The sequence below is a fragment of the Neolamprologus brichardi genome, chromosome 14 (genome assembly GCF_056152115.1).
Source record: "Neolamprologus brichardi isolate AB-2024 chromosome 14, ASM5615211v1, whole genome shotgun sequence".
NCBI lineage: Eukaryota > Metazoa > Chordata > Actinopteri > Cichliformes > Cichlidae > Neolamprologus > Neolamprologus brichardi.
Window position 1 is genome coordinate 12,689,899 of NC_142117.1, and position 22,921 is coordinate 12,712,819.

The window sequence follows — 22,921 nt, forward strand, 5'->3', positions numbered from 1 at the left end:
GGCAAGAGTGGATGGAAAAAAGCAGAGTGGTTTATTTGATATAAGTGACAAGCTACATGGGACTGGGTCTGTTCTTGAAAGCGTTTACGTTCAAGTATAATTGGGGTTGTTTTTTGTTTTTTTTTAACCAATTTAACAGGCAAATCTGAAGTCATACACTGAAATATTGCTGCCACATTCCTTGAATGCACACCTCACTGGAGTTTTGCCACCTAAAGTTAATTTCTTTCAGCTTCTGAGATTTTCTGCTGTTTTAGTTCTGTTACTGGAAGAAGGGTTGGGTGTCCGCTTCATACCAACCATCAGAGTCTGGTTCCCCCTATAGAGTCCAGGGTGTGGCATGGTATTTGTCATCACCAGCTTGTTAACAAACTACATTTTCCAAAGCACTTTGTATCGCTGGCTTTAAAAACCTAGTTTAAATGTGCAAACTATTGTAACCATGTTTAACCACAATAGTCAAACTACAGCTGCACTGCATGCCACGCTGCGCGCTCTCTCTCTCTAATGTCCTACCCAACAAATGGCTGAACATGCCCTGACATCATTTATATTAAAACATAAGGAAAATATTAGCACCAAATATAAATATCAGTTTTCGATGGTCACACTGTTTTTGTTGTTGTTTTTTTTAAAATAACACTACATGGTTGCCATATGGTGCCAACTAAGAATGCATGAATATATATCGGCTAAACATAACAACAAGCATTCAGCATTATTTTAAACACTGCTATCATGCCAAACGCTACCAAGTTCTTAACCATCCATTCTGTGAAAATGGACGCTCTTTATTTCTCTGCTGCCTCTCAGCTGACACACCCTGACACTCTACCACTTCTACAGAGTCCAAATGCAAAGCACTTAACACATCTGTGACCTGCTAACTGGCCGTCTCGCTGCACTCTCACCTTCGCCATCTGCCACATGTGTACAGGTAACCCGAGCATGCAGATGGGGGCATGCATCGATACACACAGGTATGCATGCGCTCAAGTACATGGACCCGGAGACCAATACTCAACAACAGTCGAAGCACGTGAATTACTATGATTAACATAGGCACAATACAACGACACATCTATCTGAACAGCAACAGTATCTAAAAGGTTAAAGACTAAGAATTTGATCTGAAGAAGAATAAATTCTCATAATAATGTTCAGGTTTATCTATCGCATACTCCTTTCTGTACCCCTTTAATGTAACACCATCAATGAGATGGATGAGAACGAGCCATTATAGAAGTCTGGCTCTAATACATGCACCTGCTTTTATGTAGCATACCCATTTCTGCCACCTAACCCTCTGTGTGAAGGACATTACCAGGACTAAGTTTAGGATCAAGTTCAGAGCAAGTGTTTATATTATTCTGAAGTAAAACAAATCTCAGAGAAACACGTTTTTAAAGAGCCTAAAAATCACAGTGAAAAAACAAAAACAAAAAAAAACAAACGAGAAAGACACACTGGCACCAGGGAGTCTTAAGTGTCCGAGGGCATTTTTATTATAGTAACTTGCCTCCCCGGTTTCCTTCACTGGCATTTTATGACATGCCACTGAAGATGCGACGGAGGGAAATATTATAATATAAGTGAGGAAGGAGAAGATTAAGCTTCCAAATGAGTAATTCTTGGGTTTATGAAGCATCAAGCCGTGTGCCACATTGGAGGTACGTGGCAACACTGAATGAGACTTTCACATCGGATGCATCTCCAGTTCTTTCTTCATGTTTGCTTTCCATGATGGCAAATTGATTTCTGGGTCACAGCAGGAAAGAAGAAGATACGAGGAAGCATAAGTTAGTGCCAAACAGCCACACTGCAAATATTCCCTCAAGAGGAAGACTTTCACACAGAGAGGTGGAGCTCTTCTTCCACCTGCTGGTTACTGATGGGACAACAACTACAGGTGTGCTTTCGTAACAGGAGTTAACCGTGGATGTTCTGGAAACTGCCCTATGCACATGATCTGTGACTTACACATGGGTGTAATAATCAAACCAGAGCTCATTTCAGGTCATAAGTGATACTTTTTTTAAACTTTTTTTTTGTAGAAAACCACTCATCCATGCATTCGGTCACATGCCAAAAGTATAGTAAATAATGAATATTTAGTAAATATTTAGTCCGTGCTGCTTGTTTTTTAAAAGCAATATAGATAAGGTGAAGGCATGGCCTAAGACAAGCAGTTTAACACTTTAAAAAGATAAAAAGATAACAGTTTGATTATTTCAGTGAAAGTGCAGCTGTCAAGAATCCATTCATAAGGAAGGGAAACATGGAGAAAAGGCTCAGCTATGCAAAATTACATAAGAACTGGGGAAAAAAAAATCAGCGTCAGCATGTGTGAGTGAGTGATGAATCTAAATATGACATTTTTGGTTCAAATCTTCATCAGTATGTACAGCAGTGAGTGTATACAGCCATCTGTAAAACTTGGTGTAGTAGGCTCTGACATGAGGCTGCATTGGCCTCCCCTGAGCCCGGACCTCAACATTATTGAAGCATCGTGGGGTCATGCTGACAGAGAACACAGCAAAAAGGCAAAAACATCCAAAGAAGAGCTTTAAGAGTCCTTCAAGAAGCCTGGAGGACTAATCCTGAAGACTACTTAAAGACATTACAAGAAAGCTGCCTAAGAGAGTTCAGGGTGTGTTGAAGAATAAAGGTGGTCCTAACGCCACCTCCATTCTAGCATTCACAGGTGTGTGAAATATCTAGAGCCAGCATATATTAGCGTGCATTTAAAACACAATGCCTACGTTGAACTCAAGACAAAAGAAGACAAGCAAATATGTTTTTTTAAAGTGTTCATGTTTGGGTATTACCTGGCTACATCCTGAGCATTATTGGTCCTTGCTGCTTCCAAAAGAGCATCATCTGGTTATTGAAAAAGCAGAGAGAAAACATTAACTACACTAAAGATTTTACTAAATAAAACAAGCTGGGTTTAAAACTAACTCTACAGACCAGTTTATACCATATAACATCGTTCCATCAGTATTTACTATATTATAAAAAACATTTAATGAACGGCCGGTCTCTAATCAGTGTCAGCTGATTATAATTAATTATAAGCTTACCTTTGTTATCGGGGTCTTTCTTCAGACAGAAGGCCACGGCCGCAGCAGAGAGGACACCGGCAGAGGCTACCCCTGCCCGCATGGGTCCTCCACCTGTTCCCCTGTCTCCGCCGCTTTCCTCCCAGTACTGGTTGTTGTTACGACCTCTGCTGGCCAGAGCCGCCCAGGAACTGCGGCGATTCTCCAGGTTGGACAGCCATCTAGGGGCGAGGTGGTGGTACTGCATCGATGGTTTCATGCTATTTCCAGCAGTCTCCTCAGCCAAAATCCCCCTCCTGGAGACCCTGGAGGTGGACACGATGGGGTTGCGCTTGGCCTCCGCCGGAGTCTCGCGGATGCCTTGGCACGCGCCACCGCTGGCGCTGGTCTGAAGCACGCGACTGCACGGTGACAGGCTGCGCGACCTTCGCGCAAATAGCCTGGTGGGAACCGATGATAGCATAGCAACTGACTCACCGAAAACCAAGCTGGTCTGGCTTATGGCGTCAGTCTGGGGGTGACTCCGGAGGACAACAAACTAGGAACAGCGCCTTAACTCAGGTGTAACAGTGGTTAGAGCTCAGGTCAGGGGACCAAGTTCGTAACATCGGGACGTAAATAACCGCTTCAGCTCGTCGTGGCGTGGTTGTCACTAGAAGCCGCGGCGCATTCTGGGAAATGTCGTTTACTTGAACGTCATTGATTATGACGTAGTATGCATCAGTTGGTGTACGTTTGCTTTAAAACATGGGTGTTGTAACAGCCAGGGAGACTTTTAAATGGTAAATTGCCTGTATTTGTATAGCGCTGTACTTAGTCCCTAAGGACCCCAAAGCGCTTTACACTACATTCAGTCATCCACACATTCACACACTGGTGATGGCAAACTACATTGTAGCCACAGCTGCCCTGGGGTGCACTGACAGAGGCGAGGCTTTTAAAAGGGTTTTCATGGCACAACATTAACACAAAACTATAAAAATTAGCATCGGAGCTGTCTCGGCTTTATTTTTTTATAATCTTGCCTCAAAAAGCTATCCGTCCTGATTAACACCTAGAGCAGAGGCCCCCAACCTTTTTTGCCCCACGGACTGGGCCTTTAAGGTTACATGGATAAATACAACAAAATAAAATGCTACGATCAAGACAAAAACTGTGGTATTTTGTAAAATAAAAAAGTAATGATGATGAACGCAAATTTACTGTGTGATTGTGTATTTTTATTAGCAGTGTCCTCCTGAAAATGTGCCAACAACATTGAGAGTAATATCCTCCTCGCTGCCACTTAATGCTCTCTGGTCTCTATGGTAACACGTAAACGTAGTATGCATCAGTAGTATGCAAAGTTTCTTTCAAAAAACGACACAAAAAAGACCCAGGGAAACCGAGTTAATGATAGAAACCCTGAAAACCGTAAACTTCACACGTGGGTCTCAACGGGCCGAGGCTTGGGGACCGATGAAATACACGAAGGACTGGGTAAAGAAGAAAACTGTGGCTAAGGGGAGAAGGCAGCTGTTGCTAGCTAAATCCATTTTCCCACAGCTTTATCAGTCACAGTGTTGTGATGTGGAAGAAGAAATATCAAACTACACCTAATATCCTGAATTACCACCAAGCATCACCTATCAGCTCAGCTGGTGTACACGTCATGGGAAAAAAACAAGAGAATGTGTAATGTGTTTTTTCCCAACCCATAATTGTTTTTCAAGGCTGCGACAGAGAAATATGTGAAATGCTTGCAATAACAGGCCCTTTTTTTCTTTCTCCAACACCAAATCCTGAGAAACATTTGCAACTATATGGCACTGAGTGTCCTGCACTTAAACATTCATTTTATATCACGTACACATATACACATACTGTCCCTCAAGAAGACACTGAGAAAAAATAAAGAATAACATTGACTTTGCCATAAGTCATAGGTGTCAAACTCTGGCCCGCGGGCCAAATTTGGCCCGCAGCCTAATTACATTTGGCCCGTGAAGCCATACCAAATTACTATTAGAGCTGTCCTACTGGTATTATACAGCTAATATATTAGCCAATATTGTTTAGTATTAAGCTTTGCTTGTTCCATATTCAGCTTTCCGGCAAAACTTATTTGAGTCTATAAGAAAAGATTCATTCTTGTATCTGGAGGAAGATTTTTTTTCAATAAATATTAATGTTAGCCCCCAACTTTGTTCCAGTTTTGAATTTTGGCCCACCGTGTATTTGAGTTTGACACCCCTGCCATAAGTCATTGTTGATTTTGTCTTCACTCTTCATCCCCCGCCAAGCTGCACCTGTGATTCTGCGGCTGCTCGCTGATGAGCTGACAGATAAGATCTTTTCTTTTCTTACCCTATCACCTCTGCCTCCCACAGGGCGCCAGCCTGCCCTGTTCAAACACTATATTTTTTCAGTGTTTCAACTGAAAAAATAGAATGCCATTGATAAAAAAATAGAATGCCTTTGATCCCCTGTGATGTCATCATCTTCTGTGACCCTGTGATGTCATGAGAGAAAAAACCCTTAAATAGGAGCTTTGCTCTGTTAAACTTTGCTGCTCAACGGACCTTGACCTGACAGTAAGCAAACCATTTTGGAGAGTTTTGAGAGAATTTCGCATTACTTAGCAATTCACTGACCAAGCCGACACATTTCACCATGTCAGCTAACCCATCCTTCCGCTCAAATGAGCTTGGAATAGTTAAAGGGGGCATTTTGGGAAACCACTACAAGGTAGAGGCTTTCCTCGGAGAAGGGGGCTTTGGTATTGTAGCCAAATGTCGTGATACCATGACCAACCAAGCTGTGGCTATTAAAGTAAACAAGAGCCGCCCTGATATTCTGCAACAGGCAAAACTGGAAATTTTCATCCTGGAGCAGCTGAGAAGGTTGGATCCAGATGCCGCCAACATTGTTCAATGGAACGGCTTTTTCCACGACGGAGAGCGGGTTTGCTTAAAGTTCGAACTCCTCGATCAATGCCTGTGGGACTACATAGGGGACCGGAAAAACCAGGGTCTCCCCATAAGCGAAGTCAGGCCAATTTTAGGTCAGCTCACAAATGCTCTGTCCCACCTGGGTTCTGTGGGAATAGTGCACGCTGACCTCAAACCTGGAAACATCATGGTTGTAAACCGCCATGAGTTTCCCATCACAGTCAAACTTATAGACTTTGGCCTCGCATGTCCTGCGTCTGCAGTGATGCCTGGTGACCGTGTGGGGACGGTTGGTTATAGTGCACCTGAGGTTATGCTTGGCCTTCCTTATAACGAAGCAAGTGACATGTGGTCTCTGGGGCTGGTGGCTGTTGAGCTTGTTACAGGGGTGCCACTCTACCCTGGAAATGAAGACTATGATGTTTTGAAATTCATCATAGAGACTCAGGGTCAGCCACCAGATCATGTTCTAGACTCTGGCGTGTACACTGAAGACTATTTCATTGAAGACAACAACAACCAACAGCGCTGGACATTTAAGACTGACCAACAATTTCAGTACGAGACAGGATATGAGTCCCTGGAGACAAGATACATCAAACTGACGCGTCTGGATGACCTCGAACAAGTAATGATATTTAGAAGAGGACCTGAAAATGGCCAACGTTTGTTTGTAAGCTTAATTAAACAGATGTTGGCCTTGGATGCAAACCAGCGCATAACACCCTCTGAGGTTCTCCAGCATCCCTTTTTCAACCCTCAGAGTTCCCCTTGCATTGACATGAGTGCTGAAAGACCACAAAACCCTGTGGTCTTTCAGCACCCTTCAAACTTGAAATGCAAGAGATCAGAGAAAATCAACTGCAGTTTTCAAAACTCGGTTGAATTTTCTCAGCAAGTATTCGTACACACGTCAGCCAGCCCATCCTTCAGCTCAGATGAGCTTGAAATAGTTGAAGGGGGCATTTTGGGAAACCACTACAAGGTAGAGGCTTTCCTCGGAGAAGGGGGCTTTGGTATTGTAGCCAAATGCTGTGATACCAAGACTAACCGAGCTGTGGCTATTAAGGTGAACAAGAACCGCCCTGATATTCTGCAACAGGCAAAAAAGGAAATTTTCATCCTGGAGCAGCTGCGAAGGTTGGATCCAGATGCCGCCAACATTGTTCAATGGAACGGCTTTTTCCTTGACAGAGAGCGGGTTTGCCTGAAATTTGAACTCCTCGATCAATGCCTGTGGGACTACATACGGGACCCGAATAACCGGCGTCTCCCCATAAGCGAAGTCAGGCCAATTTTAGGTCAGCTCACAAATGCTCTGTCCCACCTGGGTTCTTTGGGAATAGTGCACGCTGACATCAAACCTGGAAACATCATGGTTGTAAATCGCTATGAGTCTCCAGTCAAAGTCAGACTTATAGACTTTGGCCTCGCATGTCCTGCGTCTGCAGTGATGCCTGGTGAACGTGTGGGGACGGTTGGTTATAGTGCACCTGAGGTTATGCTTGGCCTTCCTTATAACGAAGCAAGTGACATGTGGTCTCTGGGGCTGGTGGCTGTTGAGCTTGTTACAGGGGTGCCACTGTACCCTGGAAAAAAATATTATGATGTTTTAAAATTCATCATAGAGACTCAGGGTCAGCCACCAGATCATGTTCTCGATCCTGGCGTGTACACTGAAGACTATTTCACAAAAGACAACTACAACCAACAACGCTGGACATTTAAGACCGCCCAACAATTTAAATATGAGACAGGATATGAATCTTTGGAGACAAGATACATAAAACTGACACGTCTGGATGACCTCGAAAAAATAATGATGTTTAGACGAGGACCTGAAGATGGCCAACGCTTATTTGTCAGCCTAATTAAAGACATGTTGGCCTTGGATGCACACCAGCGGATAACACCCTCTCAGGTTCTAAGGCATCCCTTTTTCAGCCCTGGCCTCTCCAACAGGTTCCCAAGTATCAACATTGAAAAACCATACAGAGTCAATCTCCAGCATGACATCTTCCACCCTGGACAAAAGTGATAAAAACACAAACTGGGGTTTTAAAAGGATATTAACAGAAAATTACACTGGAAATATTAATTAAGCTGCTCCAATAATTATCACTTTGGCTTTTTTTTATTTTAATTTTCACTCCCCCCACCCCAACCAGTCGCGGCAGATGACTGTCCCTTCCTGAGCCTGGTTCTGTCGAAGGTTTCTTCCTTTTTAAAGGGAGTTTTTCCTTCCCACTGTCGCTAAATGCTTGCTCATAGGGAAATCTTCTGATTGCTGGGGTGGCCAAAACTCTAGGGGAACTAGCAATTCTTGTGAAAATTAAAGTAAAAAAAAGCCTACCAATATTCAAAGCAGAGCAGCGGACACCTTACCATCACATCAGTCCTTTAATCCGACCTAAAACACCACGTTTACAGAAATAAATTCCATACAAATTGGAAATAAATTGTTGTTTTTGATTGTTTATAAATATATAGTGCTACCCTTCAGCCTCCTAGTAGACATACCTGTGTTATAAATGTGAAACTCCTCTGATTTTCAGAAAAGTTGACCTCTGACCTTGAAGTCAACGTCACTGAGATTTAAGCTTCACAGAGATTTTCAGTAGATGCAACCATAGTATTGATGTGAAAAATCTACACAATCACAAACTTGGATGTCCACAGCGCTTCGCCATATACTAAAGATTAAGAGGTGTTTTTTTCTAGGTTTTTATAAAGATTACAAAACACAAATAACAAAAATGTCAACGCTATTTTGATGTTGTCTAATGTAGTGCAAAAAAACCCAAAACAAACCCAAAATGTAATAAATAAAGTAAATAAGGTATATACTACATAGTATAAAAAATTTTAGTGGTCCACAATGGGGTCAATGAACAGAATGAAGGAAGTAAGTCTTTTATATGACAATGGTGTGAAAAAGCGTTTTCCTATTTATTTGTATGTTTGTCACACTTAAACATTTCAGATCATCAAACATTTTTTTCTTTTTTATGTAAAAAGAAAAATCCTTTAACTGTCCAGTTTTCTTGATGTTATGATGCTTCTACCACTGGTTTGTCATTAATAAATCAGACTTTGGCTGCTGCAGCAGAAAAAGACAAAGAGAAAATGTAATCACACAAATCAGAGGTGCAGATTTACACTTTACCTGAAACAGAGCAAAAGTGCTTTTTAAATAGGTTAATGAATATTAAGTAATATAGGCTAGATGTCTGGACATTACTAGTTTCATTTGGGCCTTCTGGGCCATTAGTCCTCTGGCTTATTGCCAGTTACCAGCCAAATAGCTTGTGTATTTTATTATCTTAGTGTGTTAAAGATTCTAGTTCTTATTCTGGTCAAACTGAGCTTCATTATTTGTTTACAGCACAGCTACAGTTCCAGGTGACTTCAAGTCAAAAGGATACTACATGTCAATGGCCAGCAGCCTGTATTCAGTTTGAATATTGCTGTAAATGTACCTGGATCTGTTTCTATTGGGTTGTGAATTTGGTCTCACTGTTACATCCAACTTTTAGAGTGGGATAAATAGAAAAAGAAACAAGAGAGAATGGATTTGTAGTTAGAAATCCAAAGTTGCTTCTGTTTTGCCCACACACATTGATGATGATTTCACATCACTAAGCAGGTTATCAAATGTGGACAGAATGTTAGCAGAATCTTATCATTCTCATAAGATTCTGTTTTTGTGTCATTCAATACAATGTGTTTATGTGTGACATACTGATATGAATCATAGTATCTTATGGAATTCCAAAAACGGCTGCCAGGACAGCTGCCACCACACTGATGTGACACACTACAAATCAACTCTTTGATGCTCTGTGCTGAGTCTGCACAATAACCTGCACTTAAACATTCATTTAATATCACGTACACATATACACATACTGTCCCTCAAGAAGACACTGAGAAAAAATAAAGAATAACATTGAGACTGTAACTTTGCCTTAAGTCATTGTTGATTTTCTCTTCACTCTCCATCCCCCGCCAAGCTGCACCTGTGATTCTGCGGCTGCTCGCTGATGAGCTGACAGATAAGATCTTTTCTTATCCTCTGCATCCTTACCCTATCACCTCTGCCTCCCACAGGGCGCCAGCCTGCCCTGTTGAAACACTTTTTTTTTTCAGTGTTTCAACTGAAAAAATAGAATGCCATTGATAAAAAAAAGTAGAATGCCTTTGATCCCCTGTGATGTCATCATCTTCTGTGATGTCCCCTGTGATGTCATGAGAGAAAAAACCCTTAAATAGGAGCTTTGCTCTGTTAAACTTTGCTGCTCAACGGACCTTGACCTGACAGTAAGCAAACCATTTTGGAGAGTTTTGAGAGAATTTCGCGTTACTTAGCAATTCACTGACCAAGCCGACACATTTCACCATGTCAGCTAACCCATCCTTCCGCTCAAATGAGCTTGGAATAGTTAAAGGGAGCATTTTGGGAAACCACTACAAGGTAGAGGCTTTCCTCGGAGAAGGGGGCTTTGGTATTGTAGCCAAATGTCGTGATACCATGACCAACCGAGCTGTGGCTATTAAAGTAAACAAGAGCCGCCCTGATATTCTGCAACAGGCAAAACTGGAAATTTTCATCCTGGAGCAGCTGAGAAGGTTGGATCCAGATGCCGCCAACATTGTTCAATGGAACGGCTTTTTCCACGACGGAGAGCGGGTTTGCTTAAAGTTCGAACTCCTTGATCAATGCCTGTGGGACTACATAGGGGACCGGAAAAACCAGGGTCTCCCCATAAGCGAAGTCAGGCCAATTTTAGGTCAGCTCACAAATGCTCTGTCCCACCTGGGTTCTGTGGGAATAGTGCACGCTGACCTCAAACCTGGAAACATCATGGTTGTAAACCGCCATGAGTCTCCAGTCAAAGTCAAACTTATAGACTTTGGCCTCGCATGTCCTGCGTCTGCAGTGATGCCTGGTGACCGTGTGGGGACGGTTGGTTATAGTGCACCTGAGGTTATGCTTGGCCTTCCTTATAACGAAGCAAGTGACATGTGGTCTCTGGGGCTGGTGGCTGTGGAGCTTGTTACAGGGGTGCCACTCTACCCTGGAAATGAAGACTATGATGTTTTGAAATTCATCATAGAGACTCAGGGTCAGCCACCAGATCATGTTCTAGACTCTGGCGTGTACACTGAAGACTATTTCATTGAAGACAACAACAACCAACAGCGCTGGACATTTAAGACTGACCAACAATTTCAGTACGAGACAGGATATGAGTCCCTGGAGACAAGATACATCAAACTGACGCGTCTGGATGACCTCGAACAAGTAATGATGTTTAGAAGAGGACCTGAAAATGGCCAACGTTTGTTTGTAAGCTTAATTAAACAGATGTTGGCCTTGGATGCAAACCAGCGCATAACACCGTCGGAGGTTCTCCAGCATCCCTTTTTCAACCCTCAGAGTTCCCCTTGCATTGACATGAGTGCTGAAAGACCACAAAACCCTGTGGTCTTTCAGCACCCTTCAAACTTGAAATGCAAGAGATCAGAGAAAATCAACTGTAGTTTTCAAAACTCGGTTGAATTTTCTCAGCAAGTATTCGTACACACGTCAGCCAGCCCATCCTTCAGCTCAGATGAGCTTGAAATAGTTGAAGGGGGCATTTTGGGAAACCACTACAAGGTAGAGGCTTTCCTCGGAGAAGGGGGCTTTGGTATTGTAGCCAAATGCTGTGATACCAAGACTAACCGAGCTGTGGCTATTAAGGTGAACAAGAACCGCTCTGATATTCTGCAACAGGCAAAAAAGGAAATTTTCATCCTGGAGCAGCTGAGAAGGTTGGATCCAGATGCCGCCAACATTGTTCAATGGAACAGCTTTTTCCTTGACAGAGAGCGGGTTTGCCTGAAATTTGAACTCCTCGATCAATGCCTGTGGGACTACATACGGGACCCGAATAACCGGCGTCTCCCCATAAGCGAAGTCAGGCCAATTTTAGGTCAGCTCACAAATGCTCTGTCCCACCTGGGTTCTTTGGGAATAGTGCACGCTGACCTCAAACCTGGAAACATCATGGTTGTAAATCGCTATGAGTCTCCAGTCAAAGTCAGACTTATAGACTTTGGCCTCGCATGTCCTGCGTCTGCAGTGATGCCTGGTGAACGTGTGGGGACAGTTGGTTATAGTGCACCTGAGGTTATGCTTGGCCTTCCTTATAACGAAGCAAGTGACATGTGGTCTCTGGGGCTGGTGGCTGTGGAGCTTGTTACAGGGGTGCCACTGTACCCTGGAAAAAAATATTATGATGTTTTAAAATTCATCATAGAGACTCAGGGTCAGCCACCAGATCATGTTCTCGATCCTGGCGTGTACACTGAAGACTATTTCACAAAAGACAACTACAACCAACAACGCTGGACATTTAAGACCGCCCAACAATTTAAATATGAGACAGGATATGAATCTTTGGAGACAAGATACATAAAACTGACACGTCTGGATGACCTCGAACAAATAATGATGTTTAGACGAGGACCTGAAGATGGCCAACGCTTATTTGTCAGCCTAATTAAAGACATGTTGGCCTTGGATGCACACCAGCGGATAACACCCTCTCAGGTTCTCCGGCATCCCTTTTTCAGCCCTGGCCTCTCCAACAGGTTCCCATGTATCGACACTGAAAAACCATACAGAGTCAATCTCCAGCATGACATCTTCCACCCTGGACAAAAGTGATAAAAACACAAACTGGGGTTGGAAAAGGATATTAACAGAAAATTACACTGGAAATATTAATTAAGCTGCTCCAATAATTATCACTTTGGCTTTTTTTTATTTTAATTTTCACTCCCCCCACCCCAACCAGTCGCGGCAGATGACTGTCCCTTCCTGAGCCTGGTTCTGTCGAAGGTTTCTTCCTTTTTAAAGGGAGTTTTTCCTTCCCACTGTCGCTAAATGCTTGCTCATAGGGAAATCTTCTGATTGCTGGGGTGGCCAAAACTCTAGGGGAACTAGCAATTCTTGTGAAAATTAAAGTTAAAAAAAGCCTACCAATATTCAAAGCAGAGCAGCGGACACCTTACCATCACATCAGTCCTTTAATCCGACCTAAAACACCACGTTTACAGAAATAAATTCCATACAAATTGGAAATAAATTGTTGTTTTTGATTGTTTATAAATATATAGTGCTACCCTTCAGCCTCCTAGTAGACATACCTGTGTTATAAATGTGAAACTCCTCTGATTTTCAGAAAAGTTGACCTCTGACCTTGAAGTCAAGGTCACTGAGATTTAAGCTTCACAGAGATTTTCAGTAGATGCAACCATGGTATTGACTTGAAAATTCTACACAATCACAAACTTGGGTGTCCACAGCACCTCGCCATATAGAAAAGATTAAGAGGTGTTTTTTTCTAGGTTTTTATAAAGATTACAAAACACAAATAACAAAAATGTCAACACTATTTTGATGTTATCTAATGTAGTGCAAAAAACCCCAAAACAAACCCAAAATGTAATAAATAAAGTAAATAAGGTATACACTACATAGTATACAAAATTTTAGTGGTCCACAATGGGGTCAATGAACAGAATGAAGGAAGTAAGTCTTTTATATGACAATGGTGTGAAAAAGCGTTTTCCTATTTATTTGTATGTTTGTCACACTTAAACATTTCAGTTCATCAAGCATTTTTTTCTTTTTTATGTAAAAAGAAAAATCCTTTAACTGTCCAGTTTTCTTGATGTTATGATGCTTCTACCACTGGTTTGTCATTAATAAATCAGACTTTGGCTGCTGCAGCAGAAAAAGACAAAGAGAAAATGTAATCACACAAATCAGAGGTGCAGATTTACACTTTACCTGAAACAGAGCAAAAGTGCTTTTTAAATAGGTTAATGAATATTAAGTAATATAGGCTAGATGTCTGGACATTACTAGTTTCATTTGGGCCTTCTGGGCCATTAGTCCTCTGGCTTATTGCCAGTTACCAGCCAAATAGCTTGTGTATTTTATTATCTTAGTGTGTTAAAGATTCTAGTTCTTATTCTGGTCAAACTGTGCTTCATTATTTGTTTACAGCACAGCTACAGTTCCAGGTGACTTCAAGTCAAAAGGATACTACATGTCAATGGCCAGCAGCCTGTATTCAGTTTGAATATTGCTGTAAATGTACCTGGATCTGTTTCTATTGGGTTGTGAATTTGGTCTCACTGTTACATCCAACTTTTAGAGTGGGATAAATAGAAAAAGAAACAAGAGAGAATGGATTTGTAGTTAGAAATCCAAAGTTGCTTCTGTTTTGCCCACACACATTGATGATGATTTCACATCACTAAGCAGGTTATCAAATGTGGACAGAATGTTAGCAGAATCTTATCATTCTCATAAGATTCTGTTTTTGTGTCATTCAATACAATGTGTTTATGTGTGACATACTGATATGAATCATAGTATCTTATGGAATTCCAAAAACGGCTGCCAGGACAGCTGCCACCACACTGATGTGACACACTACAAATCAACTCTTTGATGCTCTGTGCTGAGTCTGCACAATAACCTGCACTTAAACATTCATTTAATATCACGTACACATATACACATACTGTCCCTCAAGAAGACACTGAGAAAAAATAAAGAATAACATTGAGACTGTAACTTTGCCTTAAGTCATTGTTGATTTTGTCTTCACTCTCCATCCCCCGCCAAGCTGCACCTGTGATTCTGCGGCTGCTCGCTGATGAGCTGACAGATAAGATCTTTTCTTATCCTCTGCATCCTTACCCTATCACCTCTGCCTCCCACAGGGCGCCAGCCTGCCCTGTTGAAACACTTTTTTTTTTCAGTGTTTCAACTGAAAAAATAGAATGCCATTGATAAAAAAATAGAATGCCTTTGATCCCCTGTGATGTCATCATCTTCTGTGATGTCCCCTGTGATGTCATGAGAGAAAAAACCCTTAAATAGGAGCTTTGCTCTGTTAAACTTTGCTGCTCAACGGACCTTGACCTGACAGTAAGCAAATCATTTTGGAGAGTTTTGAGAGAATTTCGCGTTACTTAGCAATTCACTGACCAAGCCGACACATTTCACCATGTCAGCTAACCCATCCTTCCGCTCAAATGAGCTTGGAATAGTTAAAGGGAGCATTTTGGGAAATCACTACAAGGTAGAGGCTTTCCTTGGAGAAGGGGGCTTTGGTATTGTAGCCAAATGTCGTGATACCATGACCAACCGAGCTGTGGCTATTAAAGTAAACAAGAGCCGCCCTGATATTCTGCAACAGGCAAAACTGGAAATTTTCATCCTGGAGCAGCTGAGAAGGTTGGATCCAGATGCCGCCAACATTGTTAAATGGAACGGCGTTTTCCACGACGGAGAGCGGGTTTGCTTAAAGTTCGAACTCCTCGATCAATGCCTGTGGGACTACATAGGGGACCGGAAAAACCAGGGTCTCCCCATAAGCGAAGTCAGGCCAATTTTAGGTCAGCTCACAAATGCTCTGTCCCACCTGGGTTCTGTGGGAATAGTGCACGCTGACCTCAAACCTGGAAACATCATGGTTGTAAACCGCCATGAGTCTCCCATCAAAGTCAAACTTATAGACTTTGGCCTCGCATGTCCTGCGTCTGCAGTGATGCCTGGTGACCGTGTGGGGACGGTTGGTTATAGTGCACCTGAGGTTATGCTTGGCCTTCCTTATAACGAAGCAAGTGACATGTGGTCTCTGGGGCTGGTGGCTGTGGAGCTTGTTACAGGGGTGCCACTCTACCCTGGAAATGAAGACTATGATGTTTTGAAATTCATCATAGAGACTCAGGGTCAGCCACCAGATCATGTTCTAGACTCTGGCGTGTACACTGAAGACTATTTCATTGAAGACAACAACAACCAACAGCGCTGGACATTTAAGACTGACCAACAATTTCAGTACGAGACAGGATATGAGTCCCTGGAGACAAGATACATCAAACTGACGCGTCTGGATGACCTCGAACAAGTAATGATGTTTAGAAGAGGACCTGAAAATGGCCAATGTTTGTTTGTAAGCTTAATTAAACAGATGTTGGCCTTGGATGCAAACCAGCGCATAACACCCTCTGAGGTTCTCCAGCATCCCTTTTTCAACCCTCAGAGTTCCCCTTGCATTGACATGAGTGCTGAAAGACCACAAAACCCTGTGGTCTTTCAGCACCCTTCAAACTTGAAATGCAAGAGATCAGAGAAAATCAACTGTAGTTTTCAAAACTCGGTTGAATTTTCTCAGCAAGTATTCGTACACACGTCAGCCAGCCCATCCTTCAGCTCAGATGAGCTTGAAATAGTTGAAGGGAGCATTTTGGGAAACCACTACAAGGTAGAGGCTTTCCTCGGAGAAGGGGGCTTTGGTATTGTAGCCAAATGCTGTGATACCAAGACTAACCGAGCTGTGGCTATTAAGGTGAACAAGAACCGCTCTGATATTCTGCAACAGGCAAAAAAGGAAATTTTCATCCTGGAGCAGCTGAGAAGGTTGGATCCAGATGCCGCCAACATTGTTCAATGGAACGGCTTTTTCCTTGACAGAGAGCGGGTTTGCCTGAAATTTGAACTCCTCGATCAATGCCTGTGGGACTACATACGGGACCCGAATAACCGGCGTCTCCCCATAAGCGAAGTCAGGCCAATTTTAGGTCAGCTCACAAATGCTCTGTCCCACCTGGGTTCTTTGGGAATAGTGCACGCTGACCTCAAACCTGGAAACATCATGGTTGTAAATCGCTATGAGTCTCCAGTCAAAGTCAGACTTATAGACTTTGGCCTCGCATGTCCTGCGTCTGCAGTGATGCCTGGTGAACGTGTGGGGACAGTTGGTTATAGTGCACCTGAGGTTATGCTTGGCCTTCCTTATAACGAAGCAAGTGACATGTGGTCTCTGGGGCTGGTGGCTGTGGAGCTTGTTACAGGGGTGCCACTCTACCCTGGAAAAAAATATTATGATGTTTTGAAATTCATCATAGAGACTCAGGGTCAGCCACCAGATCATGTTCTCGATCCTGGCGTGTACACTGAAGACTATTTCACAAAAGACAACTACAACCAACAACGCTGGACATTTAAGACCGCCCAACAATTTAAATATGAGACAGGATATGAATCTTTGGAAACAAGATACATAAAACTGACACGTCTGGATGACCTCGAAAAAATAATGATGTTTAGACGAGGACCTGAAGATGGCCAACGCTTATTTGTCAGCCTAATTAAAGACATGTTGGCCTTGGATGCACACCAGCGGATAACACCCTCTCAGGTTCTCCGGCATCCCTTTTTCAGCCCTGGCCTCTCCAACAGGTTCCCATGTATCGACACTGAAAAACCATACAGAGTCAATCTCCAGCATGACATCTTCCACCCTGGACAAAAGTGATAAAAACACAAACTGGGGTTGGAAAAGGATATTAACAGAAAATTACACTGGAAATATTAATTAAGCTGCTCCAATAATTATCACTTTGGCTTTTTTTTATTTTAATTTTCACTCCCCCCACCCCAACCAGTCGCGGCAGATGACTGTCCCTTCCTGAGCCTGGTTCTGTCAAAGGTTTCTTCCTTTTTAAAGGGAGTTTTTCCTTCCCACTGTCGCTAAATGCTTGCTCATAGGGAAATCTTCTGATTGCTGGGGTGGCCAAAACTCTAGGGGAACTAGCAATTCTTGTGAAAATTAAAGTTAAAAAAAGCCTACCAATATTCAAAGCAGAGCAGCGGACACCTTACCATCACATCAGTCCTTTAATCCGACCTAAAACACCACGTTTACAGAAATAAATTCCATACAAATTGGAAATAAATTGTTGTTTTTGATTGTTTATAAATATATAGTGCTACCCTTCAGCCTCCTAGTAGACATACCTGTGTTATAAATGTGAAACTCCTCTGATTTTCAGAAAAGTTGACCTCTGACCTTGAAGTCAACGTCACTGAGATTTAAGCTTCACAGAGATTTTCAGTAGATGCAACCATGGTATTGATGTGAAAAATCTACACAATCACAAACTTGGGTGTCCACAGCGCCTCGCCATATAGAAAAGATTAAGAGGTGTTTTTTTCTAGGTTTTTATAAAGATTACAAAACACAAATAACAAAAATGTCAACACTATTTTGATGTTGTCTAATGTAGTGCAAAAAAACCCAAAACAAACCCAAAATGTAATAAATAAAGTAAATAAGGTATATACTACATAGTATAAAAAATTTTAGTGGTCCACAATGGGGTCAATGAACAGAATGAAGGAAGTAAGTCTTTTATATGACAATGGTGTGAAAAAGCGTTTTCCTATTTATTTGTATGTTTGTCACACTTAAACATTTCAGATCATCAAACATTTTTTTCTTTTTTATGTAAAAAGAAAAATCCTTTAACTGTCCAGTTTTCTTGATGTTATCAATGATGTGACACACTACAAATCAACTCTTTGATGCTCTGTGTTGAGTCTGCACAATAACGGGAGTGTTTGTCTGATTTCAAAAACTTTAATAAAAAATATTACAAGATTGTCTGTTCTGAAAGAAATCTTTTAGTGTGTGCTAGGCTGCTGTAAGGACATTTGAAGTTAAAGGCACTATAACTCACTCACACAAGAGCTGATTTCTCAGTTTTCATTGGAATTAATCCTGAGAAAGGAACAAAGACCACTCCAAAGAATGCTTCCAACGCAAATCCTCACTTTGCATTCTTTTGGCCAGTTTTTATCTTAAACTACTGGATAACAGCTCTTTTCTAATAACATTGAAGATGCTGTTTAGCTGCTTATCAGCAGTAGTGCCCTACTAATTAAAGACTTGTTACTTATAGAGGTACTTTATTAATAAGAATTTAAAATATATATATACATAAAAAAATACAACTTAATTCTCTTTTAAGACTTGAGCAACCTGTCAATGATGATCGCTGGTGCATTGCAACCATGATTGCACTGTGACACGAATGGATGGTTATGGAGCCAATTTTGTGGATAAACAACACTTTTAAAAAATGGATATTTAAACCATCAGATCTTCTAACGATCGTTTGTGACAAATGAATAAAAACATTTGCTCGGATGACAGTAAGCTTTTCCAAAATTCCTGGCAGATCTTTATTGTGAGAAATGCGACACAGAGGCCTCCACGCAGCACACGTGAGAGTCATTAAGTAAGGTGACTCATGGGTGTAACAGATGGTGGCTCTGGTCCAGTGAGAGTCTGAACACAGGAACTCACCTGACAGGAATGTACTTGTCATTAATACACCTGTGCTTTTCCCAGCAACACGTGTTTTGGTTTTTACACCGCACAGTTTAAGGTATGATAAAGCACCGAACTTATAATCATGACCGCCAGATGGCGCAAAATACACATTTTAGCTGGGAGCTGGACATTCACAGGGGAGTGTAGCATCAGTGGAAAGGCCCCATTGTACAACACTATTACTACTACTACTACTACTACTACTACTAATAATAATAATAATAATAATAATAATAATAATAATATTTTTAGTCAATCAAATATATCATTCACCAAACATGCTTACAAATTAATGATTTTTTTTGCATTCTTCAGATCTGGTGAAAATTAACATATTTTTAAGTCACTGGCACTGCAGAAATGGATCTACAGCACCATTTAAGAAATTTTAATGAACTTCTACCAACTTATTTAAAGCTTGAAATACATGTATGACATTTATTACACACAGATTCAGTGAACCCAATCCAAAGAGGAAGTCTGGAAGTCCGCCATTTTGAATGTAAAATGACATTTTGGCACAGTTTTAGTGTTTTCCAGGCATTGCTGGTTTACACATTCGCCTGCAAAGTGAGAGGTCACTGGTTAAATTCCATTTGGTTACTTCAGGAACTTTTTAGGGTTACTTCAGGAAGGGACCACTGAAGGAATTTTGACCACTGGACATAAGATTTTCATCTCTAAAAATGTATTTTGTCCAGTCTGTCTCAAACTTCACACGTTTGATGACAGTCTGGCGACGACTACATGCCAACATCTGGTCACACATGGTGCCACAGTTCTCATATAACATTTTAATCAAGACTACCCCACTGTGATTGAAGCATTTCTTGCAAAACAATCATAACCAAATAAAACCTTTCCTGTACTGTAAATTAACAGTAGGACAAAATGATTACTAGTCATTGCGGAAAGCACAATGAATTTTTTTGTTTATATTGTTGGAACGAGGAAAAATTCCCCCACCACAAAAACACAGAAATACTCATGAAAGCAACCTGTAGTGCAAACACGAGGGCTGAATTTATTACTTCCTGCACCAGAAACCTGCCGATGTTACTGATATGAATAGATCACCAGTCTTCCATGTCTTTATCTTATTATCTCCTGTTGAGATGTTGCAGCAGAAAATGTTTTTAAAAGCATTAGTATGTCAGAAAGAAAGACCATTTCCTCCATGGGAGTGATAAACTCCAGTATCTGTGGTTTATTGCACTGGGTAGCATTTTCCTCTACATCTACTGCTTGAAAATGATGACGTCACCACTAAAGGTACAGTGTGTTCTCAGGGGAAGTAATGTAATGATGTTGAAAATGACATTTTGCTGTGACTGAAACACAAAAAGGAACCAGTCCCATCCCTACATACACAAGTGGGCATCCATAGCTGCGATTTACCAGGTGGGTGCAGTGTGTGTTGGCAGTGGACTCACTGAGCCTAAGCAGCCATGAATCATAGAGGACTTCATGCTCCCCCATCGTAAATCCACTGGCACCTACCAGCCAGTCACTGTGGGTTTGCCATTGTAGAAAGCTGAATATACAATCTCTGCACAGAAGCTCAGCTACAGTTAATATGTTAGCTCTGTGTTTGTTCTATAACCTTCTATCACTGCGTGGTGATGGATACTGGTTAGATATTTTTAGCTGCTTCAAATGTTGAGACAATCAGCTCCATTATCCATTTGCCAAAATTGATTTTTTTAACACAGGTGAAACCAGTTACTCATTTCTAGTAAATCAGTTGCCTGAGAAATTTTCCCTGGGAGCAAAAATGTGTCAAAGAACGACCCTGAAGCTGGCTGACCTGAACAAAGTGCAGCAAAACTTCATAATTACACAAGATATGTTAATATGTCTACTGCTCTGTTGCATAATTTTGGTTAGGTTGCAATGCATGACAATAATTTTAAAATCATGTTTACCAACTTGTACATGAAATGGGGAAACTAGTCATTAAATTGCACTGAAATAACAACAAAGAAAAGAAAAGAAAGCTGCCTTACTGCACTAACAGAGAAAATTAGAGCTTCATGAAATTTCCCCTCTTTTGTATTTGACCCTTCACCCTCGGTTTTCCTGTTCTTCTCTATTAGAAGCTGCTCGTTTTAACCTCTGAGTTGGGGTAAAATGTCCTAGCTCGGCATGTCAGACAGAAGGAGAATCGCAGCTGAAACTATATATCTTTTTTCTCTGCAGAGCCCTAGCAATGATTGCACTGTAATGTTTTTTAATAAACTTCTATAGCAATTATGACAGAAGATTCTTAAATCATCTTAAAAAGGAAAGTCTCATTTTGCTCAACTGTTTCTGGAAGTCACAGCTCACAATTGAAATGGAAAACATTAAAGGAAAAAAGTACATATTCTCTCATTTCTAAGGTTTGACATATAAGAACATAATAGAAATGATCTGGTTCTTAGTGGGTTTTTATGGCCTCAGATGAACCACAAAGTGTGTGGAAACTAAGAACACCCCATGATTCAGTAGCTTGTAGAAGCAGCAATAACTTTATCAGGTTCTTACAACACTGTTGATAAGGATGTTGGCCCCCTCCGCTTTACAACGTTGCTTCACTTCACTGAGGGTTTGCAGACATTGGTTCATGCACATCTCTCTTAAGGTCCAACCGCAGCATTTCAATCGGGTTGAGATCTAAACGTCGACTGGGCCGTTGCAACACCTTGGTTATTTTTTTACATTTATCTTTTCACCTAGCCATTTGGTTGCAGATTTGCAGCAGAGGCCTGAAGAGTCTGAGACGTAGCTCTTGGGTTTTGTGCAGTTTTCCAGAGCATTGCACAGTTTGATCTTTGGGCATATTTGCTGGGATGTTCACTACTGAGAAGATTAGCAACTGCACTGAATGTTTTCCACTTGACAATCATCTGTCTCTCTGTAAAATGACGGGCTTCTAATTGTTCGGCCTCATTATGGCCTCATAACCTTTCTTAGATTGATGGGAAGCAACCATTTCTTCTCAAAGATGATTGTTGATGTCTTTTCTAGTTGGTATTGTGTTAACAAACAGCTTTCAGACCTGCAAGCTGACAAAGCTGCTTTTACAGAGATGCGCACACTTGCTGTTGTGAACACCTCTTGATCAAGTGCATTTGATTAGTAGCACCTGGCTGCAACATATCTTCTAAATTCCCATTAAAGCAATAAGGGTGTACTTTTGTTTTAGTTTTCAACACACTGTAAACTGCATTTTGGCGTAGCTTTGTAAAATAAATAATGACATGGTGTATCATATCAGTGTTGCACATTATAACATGTGATATATGCATGTAATATGTAGTTCATCTGACGTTGTATTTACCTCATTTTAAGACCTGCTAAGAAACAGATTCTTTTTATGGTCTTTTTTTTTTTTTTTTTTTTTTACTATGACTACAAATAAGGATTTTAGCCATCTAGAGCAAGGCAGAGTGAAAGATGGAAAACAGAACATAGAAAAAAAAAACTGAGGTTAACGTTATTTATTGTCTTAAAATATCTCAAAACACCCACAGATCAAACTGGAAGAGGACATGGACTTACACCCTGTAACAAAAGAAAGACGAATGAAAGAGAAAATCAGAGAGATAAAGGCTGAAAAAAGTAAGTATACCTCTGAAAACACTCTGAAAACTACACACGATTGGACGTTTAACCCTGTTATTTCAGTCCGTGTTCG

The 22,921-nt window shown here is 41.3% G+C and overlaps 2 protein-coding genes across 2 annotated transcripts in view; one reads left to right on the forward strand and one right to left on the reverse strand.

The window, feature by feature from the left end:
* clpb (ClpB family mitochondrial disaggregase) overlaps positions 1-3,731 on the reverse strand; it is a 34,766-nt gene extending 31,035 nt beyond the window's left edge. The window contains exons 1-2 of the mRNA XM_006799941.3: positions 3,084-3,731; positions 2,829-2,880 (exon numbers count right to left, since the gene is read on the reverse strand). Coding sequence (XP_006800004.2) covers positions 2,829-2,880; positions 3,084-3,525 — 494 coding nt within the window. The 5' untranslated portion in view covers positions 3,526-3,731. The remainder of the gene's footprint in view (positions 1-2,828; positions 2,881-3,083) is intronic.
* A 2,077-nt stretch (positions 3,732-5,808) lies between these two features.
* LOC148098833 (uncharacterized) lies at positions 5,809-17,540 on the forward strand. The gene is made up of 3 exons (XM_087850856.1): positions 5,809-7,293; positions 10,783-11,970; positions 15,458-17,540. Exons 1-3 carry the CDS (start codon positions 5,847-5,849, stop codon positions 17,380-17,382), a joined length of 4,560 nt encoding a protein of 1,519 aa, XP_087706982.1. The 5' UTR covers positions 5,809-5,846; the 3' UTR covers positions 17,383-17,540.
* Positions 17,541-22,921: the final 5,381 nt, after the last annotated feature.